Raw genomic sequence first — 24,339 nt, forward strand, 5'->3', positions numbered from 1 at the left:
AATCAGAGCTACAGCTACTAGCCTATGCCACAGCCACAGAAACATCAGGTCTGAGCCTCGTCTGTGACCTACACCACAACTCACGGAAACACTGGATCCTTAACCCACTGAGCGAGGCCAGGGATCAAACCTGCAACCTTATGGTTCCTAGTCGGATTCATTTCTGCTGTGCCATGACTGGAACTACTGTTTCCTTATTTTTTGAGTTACTGATCATACCTTAATTTCTCTTGCTTTCTTTTTTTTTTTGTCTTTTGTCTTTTGTTGTTGTTGCTATTTCTTGGGCCGATCCCACGGCATATGGAGGTTCCCAGGCTAGGGGTCCAATCGGAGCTGTAGCCACCGGCCTACACCAGAGCCACAGCAACGCGGGATCCGAGCCGCGTCTGCAACCTACACCACAGCTCATGGCAACGCCGGATCGTTAACCCACTGAGCAAGGGCAGGGACCGAAGCCGCAACCTCATGGTTCCTAGTCAGATTCGTTAACCACTGCGCCACGACGGGAACTCCCTCTCTTGCTTTCTTATACAAGAGCAGTATTTACCTTCGTGGTCTTACTAAAGGGCTGAAGGGTCACCCCTTTCCTTGATAACATGCCACATCTTCAGCCACACCCTCCAAGTTGATGGGTGCCTTTAACCACAGGCCTGCCTGTTTTTGTTCCCCTTCGATTATTAAGCAAGCATTTATTGAGTGTCTAAGTAGCAGGCACTTTTCTAGGTTTTGAAGACTCCACAGTCAGTGCACAAGATTCTAGTCCTTGTGGCGTTTGTATTCTAGCAATTTCTGGGAGAGAAATAGTAAGACGAAGAAATAAAATGTGCTCTCTGAATCTGACTTTGAAACAGGTAGCCAGCGTTTACGTTTTTTAAAGATTCAATGAATGGATGCTACTGTGTACTTCCATATGGCGAAAGTGCTTTATAATCTGGGAACCACCTCGAATTAAGCCGCCTAACTCTCCAAACACGTGATGGACTCAATGTTCTCACCAAATGACTTACCAGTTAGCCTTGTCCTTGATTGTACAAGGACCAGTGACTCGCCCACTAGATTAGTGGGATCTTCCAAGGAGTCAAGAATTTGAGTCAATGCCTCTTTGTCCCACAGCTAGGAACAACTCACTACATACTCCAACTCGGCCACTGGTTAAAAGTGGTCTCCGCACCCATCCGAGGTTATTGGGTCGTAAGTGAATCAGAACCTCGGGCATGGTGCCTCCAAATGTGCAAGTTTAACAACTTCCGCAAGTGTTGCTGGGGGTAAACTAATATTTGAAAATCACGAATACGTGGGCTAGGCGAGATTAGAAAACACTAGAAACTGAGGAAAGTTATGGAAAAGCAGGAGTAACGTAAGTGGGAGGTTGAGCAGAGACCATACAGGGGCGGAGCTCTTTGGGGTGTTGTAATCATGACAAAAAAATCACTAATTATGCCACACACCATCGTGGCAACATCGCCGAGCTGCCGCCACAGTTTGACCCTTGTCTGACATGTGGTGCAAAGATCCCGGACTGGCAAGGAACCCCGTGCCAAGCTTCCACGGAGCGGAAGCTGAGAGAGTGGTTTCCGCTGCCAGCAGCTAAGATGGTGGCACGAGCGTCGTCAAACCCGCCAAATACACACGCTGTGCCCCCACCTCGGCCTCTCAGGTCTCACTGGACTTTTGCAAGTCATCGTGGGAACCCTCATGGGGGGGATTCCGCGCTCCGACGGCGATACCACCTCCCACACCCGGCCAGAAGCCTTTATCCTCCAGCTCAAAGAACGCACTAGAAGAGGTCGGCCTCCTCGCTTTGCTCCGAGCCCAGCCTGTAATTCCCGCGGCTGGCGCACGGCGGAGGGAGTCTAGAACGCCGAGCGATAGGACCTTAGCCCCACTTATTGGTGGGCCTGCGCCGCGGGGCGGGCCTACATGCCCATTGGACTGCGGAGCTTGTCAGTCTTGGGAAATCGGTAAAGGGAGGAGGAGGTACACTTAGCCATTGGGCTTTCCCTGCTGTCAATCAAAGCGACATCCGGCGACGGCCACTATCTCGGCTCGTTGATTGGAAGAAACGTGTTCCTGGGGAGGGCGCGGGGGGCGGGCTTCCGAGTGAGGTGGGAGGAGGGGGCGGGGAGGGAAACGGAGGCTGGCGAGCTCTAGGCCGGCCGGCGGTGGCGGCGGCAAGGCCTGGACTCGGGCTGAGGGCCTGCTGGGACAGCAGCGGCGGACGCCGAGCTCAGCAGCGGTATCAAGCACATTTTTTTCCCTCACGGGAGGGGCGCAGTGCCGCGGGGCCAAGGCTTATGGGGTGAAGGGCGGCGGGGTGGAGCTGAGGGGCAGGAGGCGGGAGCGGGCGGCCGCGAGCGGGGTTCGCTCGGGGCTGGGCCTTGGACCTGGCAGGGAGGGGCCCAGAGGCTGTGGAGAAAGCCGGCTTCGGGGTGGGTTGGACTGGGGAGGGCTGAGGGCCTGAGAAGGCGTGGTATTAGGCCCGGGCTTGGGAGCGGGGTGGGGCCATAGGGGCGGAGGGCGGGGTGGGGTTTGGCCATCCGGGTGGGTCAAGGCCAGGAAAGTAGCACTTGTTCGCTGCTGCCCCAGAAGGCTAGAAGCCGAGGCGCCAGGAGCGGCATGGCGACTTGGTCCCAGCCGGACTCGGGTATCCGGGGCAGGGTGGGACCGGGCTCAGACCTGGCCTTCCTCAATCTTTAAGGGACCTCGTCCATTTGCCCGAACTTAATTGGCTCTTGGGAGGTTTTAGTAATAAATCGCGTGAGAACTGGAGGGTAGTGTAAGCAGGAATTCTAGATCGTAATTATGTTTACTCTAACCAGATAAGGGTGTGTGTGTGTGTGTCTGTGTGTATGTATAGATCCCTTTTTCTCTTTAGGATTGGGTCACAACAGTGAAGAAGAGAGAGTTATGTGTTGGTTTGTGAGGTTAATGGAAGCTCCGAAGTAGAGACTAGAAACTGAAAGGCAGCTTTGCTCTCTCTCCACTTGGCTATCTGGGTTGAGGACTTGGCCATATCCTTCTGCTTTGGCTCAGAAGGTCACATGAATGAAAATAAAACCTGCCTATTCAAATTCTGGGCCAAATAATCCTGCCTCAGCCCCCACCCCCCTCCCTTCAGTACCCCCCACCTTTTTTTTTTCCTTTAATGTAAGAATGATAGGAAAGGGAAGTCAGGTTTCAAAATCGGGAAAACAGAAAAAGCATTTTTTCTGTAATGTGTTGTCCTCTCATCCTTGTACACTCTCAGCCAGTAATAATAATCTCTCCCTCCCCTTTAGAACTTGAAGGGAGAGGACTTGTAGGAGGCTTTCTCCTGAGAGATGGCAAGCAAACTTTCTTTTAAGATAGGAAATGGACTTCTCAACCTAAAAATAGAATCTGGGTAGTGTATACTTGGGGTGGGGGAGGGTTGATAAATTGGACAACATGTAAAATAGTTAGGATGCCCTGGGCATTATCTGCTTATCTGAAATGAACTTTAGAGTCCTGCACAGTTAATAGCCAGATACTGAGATCCCTGGTGAGCAGAATCTTCCTTTCGTAGTTATTCTTGTCTATAACAAATTTTTGGGTTTTTTTGTTTTTACGAGCGTATAACTGAGTTATTGTTGAGTAAAAAATAAGAGTGGTCTTTTAATATGTTTTCTGCTTTCTGCCTTGATCGTGGATGAAAAATGATGGACTCTTATCCTGTTGCTTTTGTGGTTCCCATTTCAGGTTTCTCTGGAAACCCCCCTGGTAAGTGTGGAGGAGGCGGGACACTCTGACCCAAGACAAAAGGCCTGTAGCTCCAGCCAAAGAAAATAAACCTTAGGAGGGAGAAGGAAAAAAAAAAAAAAAAAATCCATCAGCTGTTCCTGAGAACAGCCTGCAGTGGAATCTACAAAGGACAACTAATGTGAGTGAGGAAGTGACTGTATGTGGACTGTGGAGACAGGAAGTCACGTGGGCCCGGAGGGCCTGGACTGGGTTAGGAACAGTTGTACTTTCAGCAGTGTGGTGTCACGAAGGGAAAAGTGAATGTGGTCTGGAGAGTGGCCTTGGCTCCAAGGGCTGTGCTTTCCTCTGAGGCCATCAGGGAGCTCGGCCCCTGTGTTCCCCAGGGGTGGGGTCCGGGGTTTGGCCCTGAGGGGGGTAACTTGCTGGCTGGAGCAGCAGAGCAGTGGCCTTGATTTGTCTTTTGGAAGATTTAAAAACCAGAAAGCATAAACATTCTGGTCCTTCAGCAATGCTTTCTCTGAAGAAATACTTAACGGAAGGACTCCTCCAGTTCACCATTCTGCTCAGTTTGATTGGGGTGCGGGTGGACGTGGATACTTACCTGACCTCACAGCTCCCCCCGCTCCGGGAGATCATCCTGGGGCCCAGTTCTGCCTATACTCAGACCCAGTTCCACAACCTGAGGAATACCTTGGATGGCTATGGTATCCACCCCAAGAGCATAGACCTGGACAATTACTTCACTGCCCGGCGGCTCCTCAGTCAGGTGAGGGCCCTGGACAGGTTCCAGGTGCCCACCACTGAGGTTAACGCCTGGCTGGTCCACCGGGATCCGGAGGGGTCGGTCTCTGGCAGCCAGCCCAGCTCAGGCCTCGCCCTCGAGAGTTCCAGTGGTCTCCAAGATGTGACAGGCCCAGACAACGGGGTGCGAGAGAGCGAAACGGAGCAGGGATTCAGTGAAGATTTGGAGGATTTGGGAGCTGTAGCCCCTCCAGTCAGTGGAGACTTAACCAAAGAGGTTAGTGGCTACATGGAGGGGCGGGTGGGGAGGGTCTGGGGTTGGAGGGCGCGGTGGGCTGGTCCTGAAGGAATGGGGTGGTGGTATTCGTAAACCCTTGTAAAGAACCAGAGAGGGTGTTCTTGGATACGAATGGGCTTAACTGTCTGCCTGGGATTGGAGGCTGGGAGTATTTTCCTTAGGTTGAGTGGTTGACCCACCTCTAAATGGACCGTCAGGGCAGTGGGCGGTTCCTAGAACATGCCTGTGTGTTTACTGCTTGGATTTCAACATGACTCCTGGAGGCCCCGGAGTGGGGGAGGGAGTCATGTTGTGATGCGCTTCCATGCGGTGTGTATCTGTTGCTAAGACACAAATATTGTGTGGACTGTTGCCTTGTACCTCCCCCCACATCAAAACACACATACGTATCCTGAAATTCTCCTCCTTTGTAGTCAGGCCTGTTGTTGTCATAAGGTCCTGCCTGATAAGTCGGCTCTCCTGAGCCTGAGCCAAGGGGTAGATTTAGATAGTTATTCTTGGCTAGCAGAGAGCCAAGGCTCCCTTTCTTTGCTAAAGGCTCTCTGCAGGGAGTAAGGCCGGGAGCTAGGAGAGAAACTGCGTTCTGCTGCTGAGGTCAGCTTGCTTCCAGTCGTCAGAGATCTTAACTCCTGACTTGTGGCTGGCATACTGTTCTGGGCAGAAGGTGATGCAGTTGCTTTTAACAGTGGTAAATGGCCTCTGCTGCCCCAGTCCCACAGATGTGATAAGACTGCTCCTGCGTTCGGTCCTGGCTTGCCAAACTCAGTCTTAAGGAGCTTAAAGAAAAGGTCTACTTTGCTTGCCTGGCCATCAGGGAAAGAAGAGGGCTGGATTGTACTGGGCTGGGTTTTCCTGAGCTGAGTCTTGAGGCAGGGGGTGTGGTGGGGGGTGTTTGAGAAGAGGGGGTGTGCAGATAGAAAAAAAGTTTTACAGATGCTGTAGATTTGGCTCTTTCTGCCTCCCTTGGACCCGATTTTGCCTCCTGGACTGTATTCGAGCCTGTTCCTGAACTCAATTCTTTGAATGTTAGTGACCGTCAAAGCATGTGGCTTCTTCGGGGCCAGTAGTCCTCAACTGGGGATGATTTTGCCCCTCAGGGGATGTGCAGCCATGTCTAGAGACAGCTTTGGTTGTCCCAGCCTGAGAAGGTGCTCGTGGCATCTAGTGGGGAGCGGCATGGGGTGCTGCTAAACATCCTAAAAAGCATAGGACAGCCCCTACATGACAGGTTGATCTGGCCCCGGATGTAGTCGTGCCAGGGTTGCTCTGTGCTTAGCTGGCTCATACTGGTTTTACTTTGAGAGGGACTAGAATTCCGGGAGCATGGGAGCTGTGAGCACTCCTTGCCTTCCCCTGCCTCTTTTCTGAGGTTCTTACAGGGGTTTCCTCTGTTCTTTCCCTTCAAGTGGGGTCCGGTCTTGGCACAGTGGCCTCCTCTTCCATCATCCCACCCCAGGGTAGCTCTGCAAGGGGTGGGTGTGATCGGCCTTGGGATCCTCACCAGAGCGGCTGCATTCCCCTTCCTGGAGGGAGCGTTCCTGCTTTCCTGGGATGGGGTGTTTTGAATATAATTGGGTGAGTTGAGGTGGGACGGGATGGGACTCTGACCCTGCTTCCCTCCATTTCTTGGCCTTCCTGAAGGTTAGGCTTTCCCTGGCCCCAGGCCTTCACTACTCCCTTTAGGGGCCAGGGGTGGGTCAGCTCTAGGGGCCCAGGCTGGGTATGGGGGAGGGGAGGATTACTGTGTGTCTGGAACAGCATTTCCTCAGCAGCCCAGGGATAAAAATACCCAGGTCCAGAGCATGTGACAGGCACTGCTGGAGCTGGTATTATCCCTGGGGTGGCAGCGCTCCCCTGCCGCTGGGCCTATTCGATGGACAGCTATAGCCCAGGCCCTTGTCAGGGATAGGATTCCCCTCCAGGTTGGCACTCTGCCCAGAGCAGGGGGTGGCCTGTGTACAGCCCTTTGGAGCAGTCTGCGACCAAGGAGAACATACTGTCCCTGACCTGACCTTAGGCTCAAGGGGAGCAGCGGTGAGGATGGGAGCCGGATTGGTGACCGTGATTCTCTCTGGGGCTTCTTTCCTGACTTAGGGGTGTGAGCTGGGGCTCAGGCAGAGAATGCTCTTGAACAAAGCCTGGGATACAGAGCGTGGGGGACACGGATGTCGCGGAGCACCCGTCTCCTTCAGTGCGGGCCTTCAGGCTGTGTCTCCCTCCTTTTGCCTGGGGTTAGGCCTGGCTCAGCACCGTGACATCTCTGCATGTGTGCGGGCGGCTTCCTCTGATCTGGCCTCTTGGAGGGTGACAAAGTCCCTGGCTTCCCCGGGTTCCTGCTCAGCCTCGCCTGAGCGACTGGCCGCAGCCCTCCTGAGGAACGGGAAAACTCCGTCCACTTCCCGGGAAGAACTTAGATTCCCGGAGAAGCTGCGCGAGGAGCGCCTGCCCAGTCCTGAGTGGGCTGGGTAAGCAGGATGCGACAGGAGGGAGCGTGGCACCCCTTCCCCCCAGGGCTCTCTCACTGCGCCACCCGGGCTGGCTGACTGGGCTGGGTGGGGCTGCCCGCCCCTGGGTGCGTCTCCTTGAGGAGACGGAGGCGGCCCGGGGATGGGCTGGTTCCTTGCGGCAGCTTCTCCAGCTGCCCTGGTGCAGAGATTGGCTCCGGGCTGCAGCTAGGTAACAGGCGGTGGGAGGGGATTGGCTCCTTCCGCATCTCCAGCGGAGACTTGGGGGAGGAGATTGGCTCTGGTCGCAGCCTAGGTAACGACAGTGGGAGGGGATTGGCTCTTTCCGCAGCCCAGCTGCTGACCTGGGGGAGGGGATTGGCTCTCTGCAGCCTCAGCAGTGACCTGCGGGGTGGGAGGGGGAGGGGATTGGCTCCTTGCTGCAGCCTAGGTAACAAGTTTGGGGGGCGTGGGGAGGGGGAGAGAGGGAGGAGCGGGAGGATAGGCCCAGGAGGGAGCTTGCTTTCCTCTGCAGCTTGAGCACGGAGCATGGGGTGGGAGTCCCATCTCACTGCAGCCTCTGCGGTGAGCTCAGGGTGGGGGCTGCCGGGCGCCTGAGTGGGACCGGGGTTGTGAGGTGGGAGGGGGCTGCTCCAGGATGGAGGAAGGGGGCTGGGCTGGGCCGCCCAGGCAGCAGCACGGGCGGGGCACCCTCCTCGGGCCCCTCGGAGCTAGCAAGGGGCCACCCTTCCAGCCTGGTGTGCTCCCGGCTAGCCAGGAGCTCCTTGCAGCCCCCTGTCCGGCTGCCTGGCCCCCGCTGCCCTGGGGCTCATCTCGCAGACCATGACCCGCCTGGACCGCAGCTCTCACAGTGGTGGGGGCCGTGCCAAAGGGAGCCGGCCCCTTAACTCTTTGGTGGCTGGTCACCGGGTGGCCCAGCCCCCCTCTGCTCCTGGGTCCAGGGCTTCTGTCCAGGTTGGTGTATGTGGGGAGACTACAGGGAGAGGGACACCTGGGAGGTCTTAGCTTCCGGGAGGGTTTCGGTGGGAAGGGGGTACATGGTCAGGGCTAGGGAGGTGGGTCTCAGCTAAGGATATTGTCTTCTGGAAAGTATCCGCCTTTTAACCTCTGAACGGAAGGCATCAGTTTAGGGTTTCTTCAGCCACAGGGGGCAGCATGTATAGGGAGCCCAAAGGTCTCCTTTATTGGGGTTCTGTGCTGGTGGCAGTGGGGGTGGTGGATGGAGCCGAAACTGATCAGGAGCGCCAGGGTAGAGTGGGAGGGAGGCATTTTGGTGCCCGTGGCAGCAGTTTTGGCCGTGCTGTGGTGGGGGCTGTGTCCTTGAGGGGGCTGACTGATGGGAGTCAGTGGGTCCTGGGGTGTGGTGAGGGAATGTGAGCACTGGCATGAGGGGATACCGTGGGGCTGGCCTTGGCAGGGGTGGGGTGCTCAGTGAGGATCATCTGACTGCCCGAGGCTCTCCTGGGATTGAGGCGGCTTGCTAGGATCAGCTGAGAGTGGGCATTCTGGCAGGGATGGATCTTGAGGTGAGCCTGGGCTTTAAGAGTTGTGGGTGTTGAGGCATCCTCTTGCCTCAGCCAGGGAAGGGGGAATGGCTCTAGGACAGGCTGGAGATGGCCTTTCGTTGTCATTGGTTGCATCAGGTGGTTGCAAATGCAGGGATTTTCCTTTCCAGCCCACCCCACCCCTTTATGCAAATGAAATGGCACCACAGGCTGATGCAAGCCTGGCCACTGCGAAGCAATTCTGCGTGACAGTTCCCCCTGGCTTGCTGTGGCCGGCTTCCTACAACCCAAGTTTCAAGGGATTCCCATTCCCAAAATGAGACGTGTCTCCTGCTTCCCCCTTTCTTCTTAAGTAGTGGTGAGATGGTCCTGCCTTTTGGCCTGGCTGTGTCTCTGGTCCAGATCCTGAGCCCACAGACCTGTACGGTGGGGATGGGATGTCATGCTCGTGGGTTTTGCTAGCACTTTCTTTTTGGAGGCTTGTGTCTGGAAATGGATGAATGAAGCCTTGCTGGTACAGAGGGGGCAGAGGTAGAGGCTGGCAGGTGTGTAGCCAGGGAGGGGCCCTACCCTGGAGTAATCGGAGTGGTGCTGGGGGGGGGAACCTCTGAGGGGCAGGACTGGGAGGGGCCCCTGGACCGCACAGCTAAAGTCACAGTGCTCTGTCTTTCAGGATATAGATCTGATTGACATCCTTTGGCGACAGGATATTGACCTGGGGGCTGGGCGTGAGATTTTTGACTACAGTCATCGCCAGAAAGAGCAGGATGTGGATAAGGAACTGCAAGATGGAGCAGAGCAGGAGGACACCTGGCCAGGCGAGGGTGCAGAAGCTCTGGCACAAAACCTGCTAGTGGATGGAGAGACTGGGGAGAGCTTCCCTGCACAGGTACTTCTGCCTCTGCCCACTTCCGGAAACGTCTCTTTAGAAAAGGCAGCTTGGGTCTGTGGGGTGGGCCTGAACGTATGTCTTGGGTTGGGGTCTTGGAGTCCGAGTGAAGGGCTGAGGAAGCGGGAGTGGAAGAGCAGTGGCAGCAGAGGGGCCACGCCTTGGGGAGGAACAGCACACGGGAGGCAGAGCACCTGGCAGCTTTCTGTGTGTGTCAGGACTCTCCCACTCTCTTCTCTCCTGGAGTCTGGGACTCAAGGCCAGCCGAGCCTGGGAATGGAGGGACAGTGTCGGCCTGCAACCAGCCACACGGGGCCTCCTTCAGGCTTCCCTTGGAAAGACTGGGGAAGGGCTTTGGCCCACAGGCAGCCAAGGCCCAGGGCAGTCAGACTTACAGTTGCTGTTGCCACAGGTGCCTGGTGGGGAGGACCAGACAGCCCTGTCCCTGGAAGAGTGCCTTAGGCTGCTGGAGGCCACCTGCCCCTTTGGGGAGAATGCAGAGGTGAGCAGGACTGCAGGGAGAGCCCACTGAGCCAGCAGGGCAGCCTGCACACGGTGTGTTTCTCTGAGGCTGCCTGAGGGGCCAGCTCTTGGTGCTGGCCTTGTCCTGGCTGCTGGGGGTGAATTCTGAGGAAGGAAGAAACAGAACCTCAGGTGGTCGTTTCTGGGAGGAAAGCAGAAGGTGGTCTTCCTCCTCCCCTGTTAAATCCTCTGTGTTTTGCCCTAGTTTCCCACAGACATTTCCAGCATAACAGAAGCAGTGCCTAGTGAGAGTGAGCCCCCAGGTCTTCAAAACAACCTTTTGTCTCCTCTCCTGACGGGGACAGAGTCTCCATTTGATTTGGAACAGCAGTGGCAAGATCTGATGTCCATCATGGAAATGCAGGTAGGCTGATCAGAACCCGGTACAGACCTATCGGATTGTGTGGGGGGCGTCCCCGTGCTCGCTGCTCTTCTACTTCTGGGAAAAGAAAGTCAGAACACTGAGCAGTGACTGTCCAGGCGTCTCCTTGGGGCAGTAGGGGGTGCAGTAGAATTGGGGTTTGGGTTAAAGCCCTAGGGCTGAACCTCCTAAAGCAGGTCTCCATCCTTTTCTTCAGGCAGATAATGTCTTGACTGGGTGTTTCCAAGATGTAGTGTTAATAAAAGCGGACATTCCTGCAGTGTCGCACAGCTGTTGTCTGCTCACTTGGCCCCCATGGCCTTTTAGTCAGCCCTTTGTTATTTCAAAGGGAGGACACTGGAGCTCAGAGAAAGGCCCAGTGAAATGCTGCTGGTCACACAGCAAGTGGCACAGCCAGCCTTTCTCACTCCAAGGCTGGGTGTTCTTTGCGCATCGCTGATTGTGCGGTGGAGGGTAGTCATTGTTAGGTGTTGGGGCGATCTGGCCAAACGAGACCTGGAGCTGATCAGTCCTGCGTTGGGGTGAAGTCCACAGGGAGGAGCCCATCTCTGCCGGGCCTGCTGGATCAAGCGGGGCCAGGAGTTGACACTGTGGGTTCGGGTTTCCAGGCTCGTGCCTTTACATTCATGCAGCTGCGCCTGTGCAGGGCGCCTGCTAAGGGAGCCCCCAGCCACACCTGGGGAGGGCGTCGGCGCTGAGCCGGCAGTCACGCTCGTCTCCCCTCCCAGGCCATGGAAGTGAACACGTCAACGAGCGAAATCCTGTACAACGCCCCTCCTGGAGACCCGCTGAGCACCAACTACAGCCTTGCCCCCAACACTCCCATCAACCAGAATGTCAGCCTGCATCAGGCGTCCCTGGGGGGCTGCAGCCAGGACTTCTCCCTCTTCAGCCCCGAGGTGGAGAGCCTGCCTGTGGCCAGCAGCTCCACGCTGCTCCCGCTGGTCCCCAGCAACTCCACCAGCCTCAACTCCACCTTCGGCTCCACCAACCTAGCGGGGCTCTTCTTTCCACCCCAGCTCAACGGCACGGCCAACGACACCGCGGGCCCCGAGCTGCCTGACCCCCTGGGGGGTCTCTTAGATGAAGCCATGCTGGACGAGATCAGCCTGATGGACCTGGCCATCGAAGAAGGCTTCAACCCCGTGCAGGCCTCCCAGCTCGAAGAGGAGTTCGACTCCGACTCAGGCCTCTCCTTGGACTCCAGCCACAGCCCCTCCTCCCTGAGCAGCTCGGAAGGCAGTTCTTCCTCGTCCTCGTCCTCGTCGTCCTCGTCCTCGTCCTCCTCCTCGTCGGCTTCTTCCTCCGCCTCTTCCTCCTTTTCCGAGGAAGGCGCCGTGGGCTACAGCTCTGACTCTGAGACCCTGGATCTGGAAGAGGCCGAGGGCGCCGTGGGCTACCAGCCCGAGTATTCCAAGTTCTGCCGCATGAGCTACCAGGACCCGTCCCAGCTCTCGTGCCTGCCCTACCTGGAGCACGTGGGCCACAACCACACGTACAACATGGCGCCCAGCGCCCTGGACGCCGCCGACCTGCCGCCGCCCGGCGCCCTCAAGAAGGGCAGCAAGGAGAAGCAGGCCGACTTCCTGGACAAGCAGATGAGCCGGGACGAGCACCGGGCCCGCGCCATGAAGATCCCCTTCACCAACGACAAGATCATCAACCTGCCGGTGGAGGAGTTCAACGAGCTGCTGTCCAAGTACCAGCTGAGCGAGGCGCAGCTCAGCCTCATCCGCGACATCCGGCGGCGCGGCAAGAACAAGATGGCGGCGCAGAACTGCCGCAAGCGCAAGCTGGACACCATCCTCAACCTGGAGCGGGACGTGGAGGACCTGCAGCGCGACAAGGCCCGCCTGCTGCGGGAGAAGGTGGAGTTCCTCCGCTCGCTGCGGCAGATGAAGCAGAAGGTCCAGAGCCTGTACCAGGAGGTGTTCGGGCGGCTGCGGGATGAGAACGGGCGGCCCTACTCGCCCAGCCAGTACGCGCTCCAGTACGCGGGCGACGGCAGCGTCCTCCTCATTCCCCGCACCCTGGCCGACCAGCAGGCGCGGCGGCAGGAGAGGAAGCCGAAGGACCGGAGGAAGTGAGCCCGGGCAGCCAGGGGGGTTGACGCTCACCGAGACGGAAACTGGAGAAGGGCTGGGCCTGGACCTGGACCTCGAGCGGGGACTTCAATGCCTTCTTATCCAATAGATCTTCTCAGATGGGATGACTGCGGGTCAGTGGACAGGACGAGGCGGGCGCGGGCGCTGTCTGGCTCAGCTTCCCCCGCTGGGGGGGGTGGAAGTGGCCAGACCGTTTGGGGGGACAGGGTCCTCACCCCGACCCCTTTCCTTCGGGGGAAGGGTGTTGCTGGCATTGCTGGCGGCTGACACGGGGGAAGGAAGGGACTTGGGAGAAGAAAGTGGTAGGAAGTCTCATTCCTGGAAGGGAGGAAGAAAGAGGGAAAAAAGCCCCAAAAAATCAAAGCAGGAAGAAAGTCAACAGGCAGGTTCCGTTGGCTCTGGCCACGATTCCAGGCAGCAGGTTTTAGGTGGGACTAGGTCGTTGGTGTGAGGAAAGCCCACTCCCCCCGCGGGGAGGGTGGGCCATGGAGTGGGTCCTGGAGGGGCCTGTGAACTCTGCTCCTGCACTTGGGCATCCCTGAAGGGGGCGCTCTTAGATCTCGGTCTTGTGAGGTTTCGGTCAGAGAGGAGCCACGGGGACCCCACCCGGGCTTGGAGGGTTAGGATCAAAGGGTAGAGAAGCGGGAAAGGGTCGCGAGGCCCTGGGTTGCAGCAGCCCCAGCACCAAGCATGTCACTCACTGCCCTGCCATCCGTCTTCCTCTGTGCCCAGTCACCCCTGAGCCGAGGCTCCCACGTCTCCGTCAGAGCCTGCATGCGACTGCTGTTCTCTTCCCGCCGCCCCGTGTCCCCGCCCCTCACCGGCTGCCTGGAGCTCTTCTGCAGCTGGGGTGCTGGTGGTGCCCCCAGTGCTGGGCCTGCAGCCTCCCGGGGCTGCTCTGAGGCGGGGGGGGGGGGGGGGGGTGATGTGGAGAAGCCAGGCAGTATTCAGCACAACCCTGGGGAGAGACCCTTCCCTCAGGCCTCCCCTGCCAACCTCTGGGCTTGTCACTGGAAAGATTAAAAGGAAACCGACAACACCCAGCAGCAACAAAAACTAGTCCTCGTAGAGTTTCTTGCGCTTTGATTTTTTTAGGGCTTGAGCCCTGTTTCACTCATAGGGTCTAGAATAATTGTGTCGAGTAAAAAGGAGATACCCCAATATTCAAAGCTGCTAAATGTTCTCTTTGCCATAAAGACTCCGTGTAACCGTGTGAACACACTTGGGATTTTTCTCCTCTGTCCCGAGGTCTCCGTCTGCTTTTTTTTTTTTTGGGTTTCTTTCTAGGAGAATGAGATGTGCATGTAAGGGGGGAGGAGGCTACCCCTCCCCCAGGCTCTTGGCCACGGGCAGCTTCTCCGCACCCTCAGTTTAGCAAGGGCTCCTGGAGGACCGCCTGGGAGAGGCAGAAAGGGGAGCACCAGGGTGGCTCCAATGTCTTTATTTTTAACTGTTGCCACTGCTGCCCCCGCCCCTTCCTGGGCCTGGAGCACTGTCGGCCCCAGACTAGCAGGAGTGAGTTGGAAGGGGGAGAAGCACGGATTCTCCTCCCCACTTGCGGGGGGCATTCTAACTGTGCAGTAGGGATAGAAGGCACGAGCCTGGGAAGTGCTTTTATAAATTATTTTCCTTGTAGATTTTATTTTTAATTTATCTCTGTGACCTGCCAGGGAGAGGGGGGAGAGAGAGAGAGAGAGAGAGAAAGAGAGAGAGATGCTGTGAGCACATGACAAAATAAAATAAAATAAAATGGATGATTCATTCTCAAGTGCAATTTTTCCCTATTTTGAATGTAAATTGAGAGTGAAGGAAACAAGCCCCGTGAGGAGAGGACTGGCCATTATGCGGTGAAGGCAGAGCTCTTACGGGAAGGTGGATGGGTGGGGAGCAAGGGAGGTGGACAATGATCAACTTTTAAAGACAAAAGAAGTCTTAAATACTGTATTAAATCTTCCAAAGAGGTGTTACGTTCTTTTTTAGGGTTTGCCCGCTGAATCCTTTCAGAGGAAAGATTCAGAATCCTTTTGGCCCCTCTCTCTCTATAGCGCTAGGCTGGGGGCGGGGGTGTTGTCACCTAGCCCAGCTTAGCTGTCCACCTGTGACAGGCTGCATTTTTAATATTGACTGTGCTGTTATTTCTCTGGCGGCCCCACTCACCAAGGAGGTGCATGCAGAGCACTGGAGCGAAGTCATACCAACAACTGTGATGGTAGAAACCTGGGAAGTCACTGGGGCCAGCACATGCCAAGCCCTCCACTGTAAGTAACAGCAGGGCCATGGAACTAGGGGAGCAGAAGGCTCTAGGGTTTGAGGTGCCGGAGACCCCTCCAGCTGAGGGAGGCGACCAGAACCTGTTCTCCCTCAAAGCCCAGAAAGTCTGTGCCGAGCTGAATGCTTTTAAGGTACTGGCTGGTTGGTGGAACTGCCACGTGCCCGTGTAAGGGCCGGCGCTCAGCAAATGACCAAGTGAGATTACTGGACAAGGTTTAAGACCACAAGCTGTGATCTCCATCATGGAACCTGTGATCTTGAATTCCCATGTACCACCGTGTGACCTGGCTCGGCCCGTCCTCCAGTGATGCTACTAGAGTTTATCCTGCGGAGTGGAAAACAAGTCTAGGGATAACACTGAGTTCTTGTTTCAGTTTATAGTGCCTCCCCCATCTCCTTGGAAGGGGTTGGTCCTATTAAGCAAGAACTCTTTCCTAATGAGTAATTAACTTGTGATTGTAAGCCAAATAAAACAGATTCTTAAAGGAAAAAAGGCTAAAAGTTAAGTTGGAAAAACTCTAATTCATGCTGATAAATACAAATTATATACAGAGACCTGTGATAAGTAAAAATCAGAGTACTGTTTCGTATCTTTAGAAATGTGTGTATGTTATTTTTGTTTAGTACACAGTTAGGCTATAACTTTTACCTTGTTACGTGACTTTTTAAACAAAAGATTTCAAAAGTCTCCCCCACCCACCCCCGGCAGTGCTGCCTCTGCCTCTGGTTTGAGACAGTGTGTTTTGGTCACCCCTTTCCCTGGTGTCCCCTTATGGAGAGACGTACAGTTGTGTCTGGGAGCATGCTGATTAGCCGAGGCCTGGGGCCAAGTTGGTCAGCACTGCTGTGGGGCTGACCTCTTTTTGCTGTTGGCAGGTAGGCTGGGTGTTCCAGCTTCAAGGCTTTTTCTGGCAGGAAGATATGAGGCCTTAAGTGAAAGCTGCTACACCTGAGACAGGAAGTAAGACGAGGTCCTAGGGTTTGCAGGGAGATGAGCAGGCCTCAGGCTTAACTAAAAACAAACCAGGGTGACCTGCTCAGGCAGGGGTCGAAGGCTTGCTTTGTCTTTAGCCTTAGGTATCATTCAAACTGATTTTCCCACATATCTTAAATCACTTAAGAATACGGAGTTCCCGTCATGGCTTGGGGGTTAGTGAATCCGACTAGGAACCATGAGGTAGGTTTGATCCCTGGCCTGTCTCAGTGGATTAAAGATCCAGCATTGCTGTGAGCTGTGGTATAGGTCGCAGATGTGGCTCGGATCCCGCATTGCTGTGGCTCTAGCGTAGGCTGGCGGATACAGCTCTGATTCGACCCCTAGCCTGGGAACCTCCATATATGGCGTGGGTGCGGCCCTAGAAAAAGCCAAAAAAACCAAACAAAAAAAACCCCGCATGTAAGGAGATGGAAACCAGGCTATTTCATTATCAGTAAAAATAGAAGGAATGTAGAACTGAGGGGGGAAATGGAGCTGCAGGGACAACATACTCGGTGTTGTCAACATCAAGACCTGGCCTCGGAGTTCCTGTCGTGGCACAGTGGTTGACAAATCCGACTGGGAACCATGAAGTTGCGGGTTCGATCCCTGGCCTTGCCCAGTGGGTTAACGATCTGGTGTTGCCGTGAGCTGTGGTGTAGGTTGCAGACGCGGCTCGGATCCTGCGTTGCTGTGGCTCTGGCGTAGGCTACAGCTCCGATTAGACCCCTAGCCTGGGAACCTCTATATGCCGAGGGAACAGCCCAAGAAATGGCAAAAAGACCAAAAAAAAAAAAAAAAAAAAAAAGACCTAACCTCTATGGCTGACTCTTTGTCCTTATCAGGGAAAGCTGAGCAGAACTAAGAGCAGCCGGTGAATGGGGAGGTTCTCTTCACGGAGCCCGGCCTTCCTGCTTTTACAACCCACAGCCACACCAGTCCTTGCTGCTCTTCAGGTCTGTTTGGCACACAGCTGGAAAAGCAAGTGCCTTGCAGCAAAAAAAACCAGCCCCACCACCCTAATCTACTTCATTCAGTAAGGACAGACCTAGAGCAACAGCTTCAAAAGCTCAGACTAAGTATGTAGCTTTAGGGCAGGACTCGAAAAAAGCCCATTTCCTTACTGATGCCGTCCATGTACAAAAACAGATCCTAGATGGGTGTCTGCCTCCCTGGACATCATTTCCCCAACCAAGTAACCAACTTCTCCAGCAAAACCCATGTGTCTTATTATCATGGGTGGTTGAGCCTTGTTTTCCTACCACTGATCCATCTGGGAAGGGAAGGGTCCCATGGACCTTCTCACGCGGCATCTTGTCAGTGTACCCAAGAACAATAGCTTTGACTTTTCCTTCACACGGAGGTCAATTGTCTCCTTCCCTCTGGTTCTGAACTTTAGAGAATGAGCATGAGGGAATCTGGGGATGGATGTGAAACTTAACATCTGATTTGAGTGCTAGACCTTAGTCCTTATTCTGTCCAGGACGTCTCTGAAGGTTCACGTCTGTCTGAATTAGTTGTCTCCAGTGGAATGAGAGTATGGGCCTTGTTGAAGCGGTGTGTTGGCTATAAACCCTTGTCTTCCTTTTTGGATATGCAGAAGTACCAGCAAGTCTTAAAGCTGGTTCTTTTCCAGCCTAACAACAGAATGGAAGAGGTTGCACAGTATGTGCAAGGAAACAAATCAAGTTCACTTGGAGAAAGATGGAGCAAAGACAAAAAGAGTTGAACTCTGCCTCTTAAACACAATTTTTTTTTCTTTTTAGGGCTGCACCCGCATATGGAGGTTCCTAGGCTAGGGGTTGACTGGGAGCTATAGCTGCTGGCCTACACCACAGCCACAGCAATGCAAGATCTGAGTCGCATCCACGAACCATACCACAGCTCATGGCAACACCAGATCTTTAACTCGCTGAGCAAGGCCAGGGATCAAACCTGCATCCTCACGGATGCTAGTCAGATTCGTTTCCGCTGAGCTACGATGGGAACTCCTTTATTTAAACACAAATTTAATGAGGCTAACTCAAGTTGTCTTAAGCCTCAGCTAGTGGCTGAAGCAGTAGCTGAAACCAGGCCTGTGTCCCAGAGCCAGTCCCCAAAGTTGCCCAGGCTGACCTGTGGCTATGCAAACAGTAAATAGTGCAGGATTGGTCAAAGTCAACTGGGACTTGTTTTGTTTTGGGCCTGCCCACGGCTTGTGGAAGTTCCTGGGCCAGAGATAGAACCCACACCACAGCAATGACCAGAGAGCGCCACAGCAGTGACAGTGCCGGATCCTTACCTCCCTGTGCCATAAGGGAACTCCATCCACTGGGATTTTAAAGTCCGTAAGGAACAGTAGCTTTGGTGCTATCACAAACCACATGGTCAGAATGCACTCAGACCTGCTGGTGAATTAACACAAGCTATTTAATATAAACAGCACATATTGTAAACTTATATTTTAGCCTTGCCTCAGAGTTCTGCCACCTCACTGGCCTAGGCCCCCCCCCGCCAAAAGTCTTAGAAACAGATGCCTTGCTCTACTTGCCCCAGAAAGGAGGGCCAAATATGCTTTACATTCTCAGCTTCACATTTCATTTGCTTTCAATATTCAGCAGTTTCTTCAATGGGAAGCTCCCAAGGCCAAGGTTGATTAAAAGTCATCCATATGAGAGGTGGAACTCTGAACACATTGGCTACAATAACTTGTGGACAAAACCTCATTGCTGGACAGTCAAACCAAAGTGATGTGCAGACCAGAGGCTGACAATTGTCTGAGGATCTCAAGCTCCTCCATTAAACTTCCTCACCACATGCCAGAACACCAGGACACCTCTACCTGCTGTTAAAAGGCAAGGAAGCAGCAGCCAAGTCTCCTCCCTTTACTAAGCTGAATGCTGGCCTGGCAGTGGCATTTTGTATTTCCCCGAAATTCTAGGGGAGGGAAGACACTGAGGCTGGATGCAGTCCCTTCCTAACAGTTGCAAGTTTTAAATGAGAATGTCCTCATCAGAAAGACCGAGCTTACACATCAGATTATTATGACTTGATCAGATAAATCTGATCTCAGATGGAACCTAGCTCCATACTTAGTTCAGGATTTGGAGTCACTGCAGAAATTTGGGACTTTAGCGTTCCAATTCCACCAAATTATTTTGGAGTAGCAATTTCTTCTACCATCCCCCTTTCTCTGTGAGGGAAAGAGTTACTTTGTAACACAGATTCTCAATGCCACAGGCCATAGACTGTAAAGGTGTGCTGTGTACATAAGGTCAAACACCAAGTAGCCAAGCGTTAAAAAAAAAATCAATGAGCTGCATCTGAATGAGTTCTGAATATAAGCTTGTATTTGAAAATAAGCACATAAAACTCAACTATTAGACATTATTTATAATTGGTAGTCAAAACTTTTGAGTTCTTGCTGTGGTGCAACGGGATCAGCAGCGTCATGGGAGCCCTAGGTTCGATCCCCAGCCCAGCACAGTGGGTTAAGGATCTGGTGTTACAGCACCTATGCCTTAGGATGCTTGGATCTGATCCCTGGCCTGCGAACACCGTATGCCAGGGGTGGGAAAACAAACAAAAACCAGACAGACTTTCAAATGCAGAAAAGCAGACACAATTGTTCTGAGCACTGTCACTTGTTATTATTCCTGTAGTCATTATATCGTCCACTTACTGTACCAACTTGCAACTCAGCCGAAGGCAGTGAAGGAGAGGTTCTGATGATTCTGACACCAAATTAGTGAGCTCCGGTTCTTCTCTAATGGTAACGAAGGTAACAACCTGGGTCTCCTCTTCAACTCCTGGGCTGGAGGTTTATGATGATGATTGAAGACATCCAACAAACATGTTTTTGCACTGCCTGAAGAAATGCTCTCTGAATACTTTGCTGAGGCAGGCAAGATTTGTTGTGCCTTTTCCCCCTTAACATTGGCATCATTAGTGGCTTCAACAACTTCTTAAGAAAAGTTTACCCTTAACTATTGAATACAGAAATGTGATAAAGGGCTGTTAAAGATAATGAAATTGTATATATCTTCAATTTTCATTGCATGCATTATCAAGGTCAGTGTCTTCCCTGGGGAAGAATGATATGGTTTTAAAAAGGGCTCAGGAAGGCCAGCAGTGACAGTGAAGTAGGTTCCAAAGGTTAAGGCCAAAACTGAATAGCAGCCCATTTTGGACACACACACACAGGCTGAAGGCTAATTTCAGTGCATGTGATGATGGAAAATAGAACCAGATACATCTTTCCGCCCCCACTCTCTTAGATACAGATTGCTTTTCTGCGACCTCTGCGCAGAAAGAGGTCCCAAGCTCCACTTTGCTTATGTTTCCCCAGACTTGTGGGAGGCTTTTTGAAAAAAGTATGCATCAGTTTATTTGGAACAAATGCTTTGTACTAGTTAGTAGAGCTGAACTGCTCTCAGTGGAAATCCCATTTTCCCTTTTATAAGTGACAAGAATCTAGTTCCATTTTGGCTCTGGAAGTATAGGCAGAAAATGAAATTAAGAAAATGGAAAATGGAGTTCCCGTCATGGCTCAGTGGTTAATGAACCCGACTGGTATCCACGAGGACGAGGGTGCGATCCCTGACCTTGCTCAGTGGGTTATTAAGAATCCGGCGTTGCTGTGAACTGTGGTGTAGGTCGCAGATGAGGCTTGGATCCCACGTTGCTGCTGTGGCTGCTGCTATGGTGTAGGCCAGGCAGCTACAGCTCAGATCCGACCCCTGGCCTGGGAACCTCCCTGTGCTTTGGTGCGGCCCTAAAAAGACCAAAGACAAAAAGAAAAAAAGAGAAAAGGAAAAGAAAATGGATGACATTTGAATTCATTGATCAAAACACACGACCAATTCCCGAAAAGTTTGGAGAAGCTGATTTTAGCTAAGGTCACACAAATCTACGAAATACACGAGCCAAGATCTAAACCTACCCCTAAAACCCATGCTTCCAAATGTATCATGGTTCATAAATGTTACCAGGTCACAGAGAGCTAAACAAACTTTAAGCAGTGTGAAGACAGAATGCTGTAACAATCTTTATAATCCCTATAGCAGTGATAAATGCTCAATAAATATTTGCTAAATTAATATGGTGAGACCACTTAAGAGATTCACACCAGGCACCAGATTTTCAAGCCTACAGTACTTAAGAAATAAAACCATCCAAGTGTGGAAGTTGTTCCCAAATAGGCTCAATCTATAAGGTAATAAAAGGCATGGAAAGCTTCTGGCAAGACAAGACAAAAATCAAGGATTATAAATCTATAGTTTTATTAAGACAAAAACTGACAGTGTTGGTATGAAGTTTACATTTAAACAAAGTTGTCACAGAACCCTAACACATGCCTAAGAAGATTTTACAATGGCGTTCTAGATGCAGGTCTAGACGATGTCAAGAACTGATGGATCTCATGATTCAAGACAGCATTTTGGGTATTGGTTAATTCTTAGGATTAAAAACAACCCAAACTTTTGTTTTGTTTTGTTTTAAAGTAAACCGCTGCCCCAGTATGAAAATTTAATCTTCTCCTGAGACCAGGGCTTTTGAAACTGTTCTACTCTTGAAGTGATTCAGGGAACTTGTGCTGTCGGTGACTGAACCCTGCCACCAATGGTTTCAGAGATCAAAGTTCAAAAAACAGAGGCTTCAAGAGTTTTTCCACTCTTAAGAGCACAGGCCCTTGTCTTTCCCTACTCTCCTACTTCCTAGACTGCCCTCTGCCCCCTCCCCAAATACCTCAGCCAGTGGCTTGGATGGACAAGCTGATATCTGTAACTTCGTAAGTAGAAAAGAAAGGGTCTCCTTGTCAATTTCAAGAATTAGCACCTCTAAGGCAGAACGATCTGCCTGTGTATTCACTCCAAGAACATTTTTCCTCCTCAACGAGTTTCCATCCCCCAAATGGCAGCTTTGGTAACTTCTTCACCGGCTTAGTCCTTTGTTGGGAACAGCATTAAGCTCAGGCAGGGAACACCTTGGCTTATGAGTTTCAGGCATTCACAGCTTTTAAAGTCTCTCACAGTCCTCATTTAGGCTGCCAATGACATTTTTTGAAGGGATAAAATATTCTGGGCACAGAACCAAATCATCATTAGTTGTTCTCTCCTCTGTTTCACCACTTCCCCGATCAGGCCCCAAAATTTTAACAAAAATGATCCTCCCTTCCTTCCCACCCCATCCCTCCCACCCCAAATAATACACCTGTAATAGCCAAAAACTACACACATGCTACGCTGTAAAAATGCAGAGTTAACACTATTGGGAAGAAGGCTGTGGGTTGTGGAGATGCTCTTTGAAGATCTATAGTATCTTTTGCTCTCCCACACCCCATTCTGCAAGTTTTGTCCTTCATAGAAGGCCCTTTGCTTTTTTCAGGAAAGTTCAGAATGGGTTGCCTTGAAACACTGACCCTCCTTCCCCTCCACCGGGATGGGTGTGCAAACTATACAGCATGGAAAGGCTTTAAAGCACTTGGGCTGCTGTAGGGCACAGAAACTATACTGGCTCTTCAAAGGACATCTTCTCAAGCCACCTCTATGGTGTCAAGACAAGTAGAACTGCTTCTTTCCCCACTCGAAACCCACAGTCAGATGTGACAGGGGCTGGTACTCAGGAGAGTTAATTCTTGTCATCTTTTTTGTCATCATCCTCCGAGGGGTAGGAATGCCACGTCAGCCTTTCCTCATAGAAGGATATGACAACCTGTGGGCACTTGACATTGGCTTCCTTGGCAGGGACTAGGTCAGCCTCATCAGAGTTTTTCCTGCAGAACAAAGCACAGAGACACTTTGAGACCAGGTGCTGGTCGTCTCCTAACTTGGATGACCCAAGGGACTGGGCTTTAAAAATATTAATTCCAGAAAATCAGGCCAGGGTAGGATGATAACATGCCCCAAGCGGCATTTACTAACAGCTTTTAGTCACTGACACCCTCTGTCAGAAGCTAACTCTCAACTTCTGGGAAAGGCCACACACATAAACCATGACCCTCAGATTCTCGGAGGGAATACTTCCAAAGCTTTATCCCAGCTGTCCAAAGCCCATGGGGCAACCTTGGCTTTATAGCAGTATTTGATACCATGATGGATACGAAGATTCAACACCAATCTGGCTCTGGCCAGAGCCCATGCAGGTGGACACGTCCCCACTGACTCCTAACCATACTGTTTGGTACTGCCAAGTGCCATGCTCACACTGATAGACCACAACTCCCAGGTGCTCTGAAATGGTGCTTCAACACCAGGAGGTAGAAAATAAAGGGACTGTTACATAATTCTCTATATTTTTCTGAATTTGAAAGTATTCTCAAAAATTGAAAATCACAGACATATTACAAGGCACTCAGGAGTAAGTTCCATCTTCAGATCACTGGCCTAGGTGGAGGCAATATAGCACAGAGCAGACAGCAGATACATATGATGGGATCTCTGACGAGGCACCACCCCAAACTTCTGGAACCCCAGCAACAGGTACACCAAGGCCACACAGCCCCATGGACCCAGAAAAGAGAAAGCTGGTAAGGTATGTTTTTCAACAACAGACAAGGGAACTGGAGGGAAAAGGGGCGTAAACAGGATGGGAAGTCAAAGAAGGCTGCCCCCCTCCTTTTTAAAAATTGCTGCACTGACAGCAATGCCAGATCCTTAACCCACTGCACCACAGCGGGAACTTCCAGGCTGCCCCTTATTGCCAATTCAGCAACAGCCTCTGAGGTAAGTTCGGTCATTCCACTGCAGAGAAATAGCTACTTTGGCAAATGAACAAGTGTCTCCAACTCTCAAGGAAAAATCACTTTAAAATGAACTTGGTTTTATAATCAACATTCAATCTTAACTTGCAGAGTTACATTCAGCTATAATCTTTACACATACTAGCAAGCCAACCAAATATGTGTAACATTAAGCAATGTGGAGGTACTGCTATTGCTCACACTGGTGGAATGCACACAGAGAAAGTGTACTCTAGTTGGACTGAATGATTCCTGGTGTTAATTCTTCTCCCCCATATGCAGCACCTTAAAAATGAACTTTTCTCCTACAGGCTAGCAATAAATCAGCTAAAAGAAGGTCAAGATTCGGTAAACACCTAGGGAAAGCAAGGGAAGAAAAGAGGGTTTAGCCAGTTGTGACAAATGCTTTCAGTGTTCAAGTTAGTCCTCTCCTGCCACTTTCTTTTTTCATTAAAGTATAGTTGATTTAAAATGTTGTGCCAATTTTCCTGCCACCCTCTAAAGGAGAGGAATTACTACAGATATGAGTTTCAGAGAAGGTTGTAGACTGACAAAAGAACAAAGTCCCTAGAATGCTGCCTTCCTTGGCAAAGGCTTAGAATTAGTCACTCTTAGTTTATATTTTAAGGACAACGATTGGGCCCTACTTTGGGCAGGGGTGAGGGAGTGGGGTCGGGGGAGAGAGAACAAGCATTTCCAACAAGAAAAAGGGAAGAAAGCCTTCTTTTGGACAGAATATTATAGA

At 52.1% G+C, this 24,339-nt stretch overlaps 2 protein-coding genes across 26 annotated transcripts in view; one reads left to right on the top strand and one right to left on the bottom strand.

Moving 5' to 3' along the window:
* The first annotated feature begins 1,650 nt into the window (after positions 1-1,650).
* Positions 1,651-14,395, top strand: NFE2L1 (NFE2 like bZIP transcription factor 1). Of its 23 annotated transcripts, none has more exons than XM_084984696.1 (6): positions 1,651-1,786; positions 3,718-4,738; positions 9,403-9,618; positions 10,031-10,120; positions 10,346-10,504; positions 11,251-14,395. In XM_084984696.1, exons 2-6 carry the CDS (start codon positions 4,229-4,231, stop codon positions 12,607-12,609), a joined length of 2,334 nt encoding a protein of 777 aa, XP_084840822.1. In that variant the 5' UTR covers positions 1,651-1,786; positions 3,718-4,228; the 3' UTR covers positions 12,610-14,395. The 23 variants fall into 23 exon arrangements, with proteins under 23 accessions (XP_084840822.1, XP_084840826.1, XP_084840828.1 ...); XM_084984700.1 differs by having other exon boundaries at positions 9,436-9,618; XM_021067094.2 differs by lacking the exon at positions 1,651-1,786 and adding an exon at positions 2,128-2,236.
* A 6,723-nt stretch (positions 14,396-21,118) lies between these two features.
* The window catches only part of CBX1 (chromobox 1), a 28,356-nt gene continuing 25,135 nt past the window's right edge, over positions 21,119-24,339 (bottom strand). For all 3 annotated transcript variants that reach the window (XM_084984762.1, XM_084984761.1, XM_003131538.5), the window contains exon 5: positions 21,119-22,628. In XM_084984762.1, coding sequence (XP_084840888.1) covers positions 22,484-22,628 — 145 coding nt within the window. In that variant the 3' untranslated portion in view covers positions 21,119-22,483. The remainder of the gene's footprint in view (positions 22,629-24,339) is intronic.

The sequence above is a fragment of the Sus scrofa genome, chromosome 12 (assembly GCF_054392235.1).
Source record: "Sus scrofa isolate SSC_HxYL_T2T_F1_AM1 chromosome 12, Sscrofa_HxYL_maternal_Yorkshire_Landrace_v2.0, whole genome shotgun sequence".
NCBI classification, from domain to species: Eukaryota; Metazoa; Chordata; class Mammalia; order Artiodactyla; family Suidae; genus Sus; species Sus scrofa.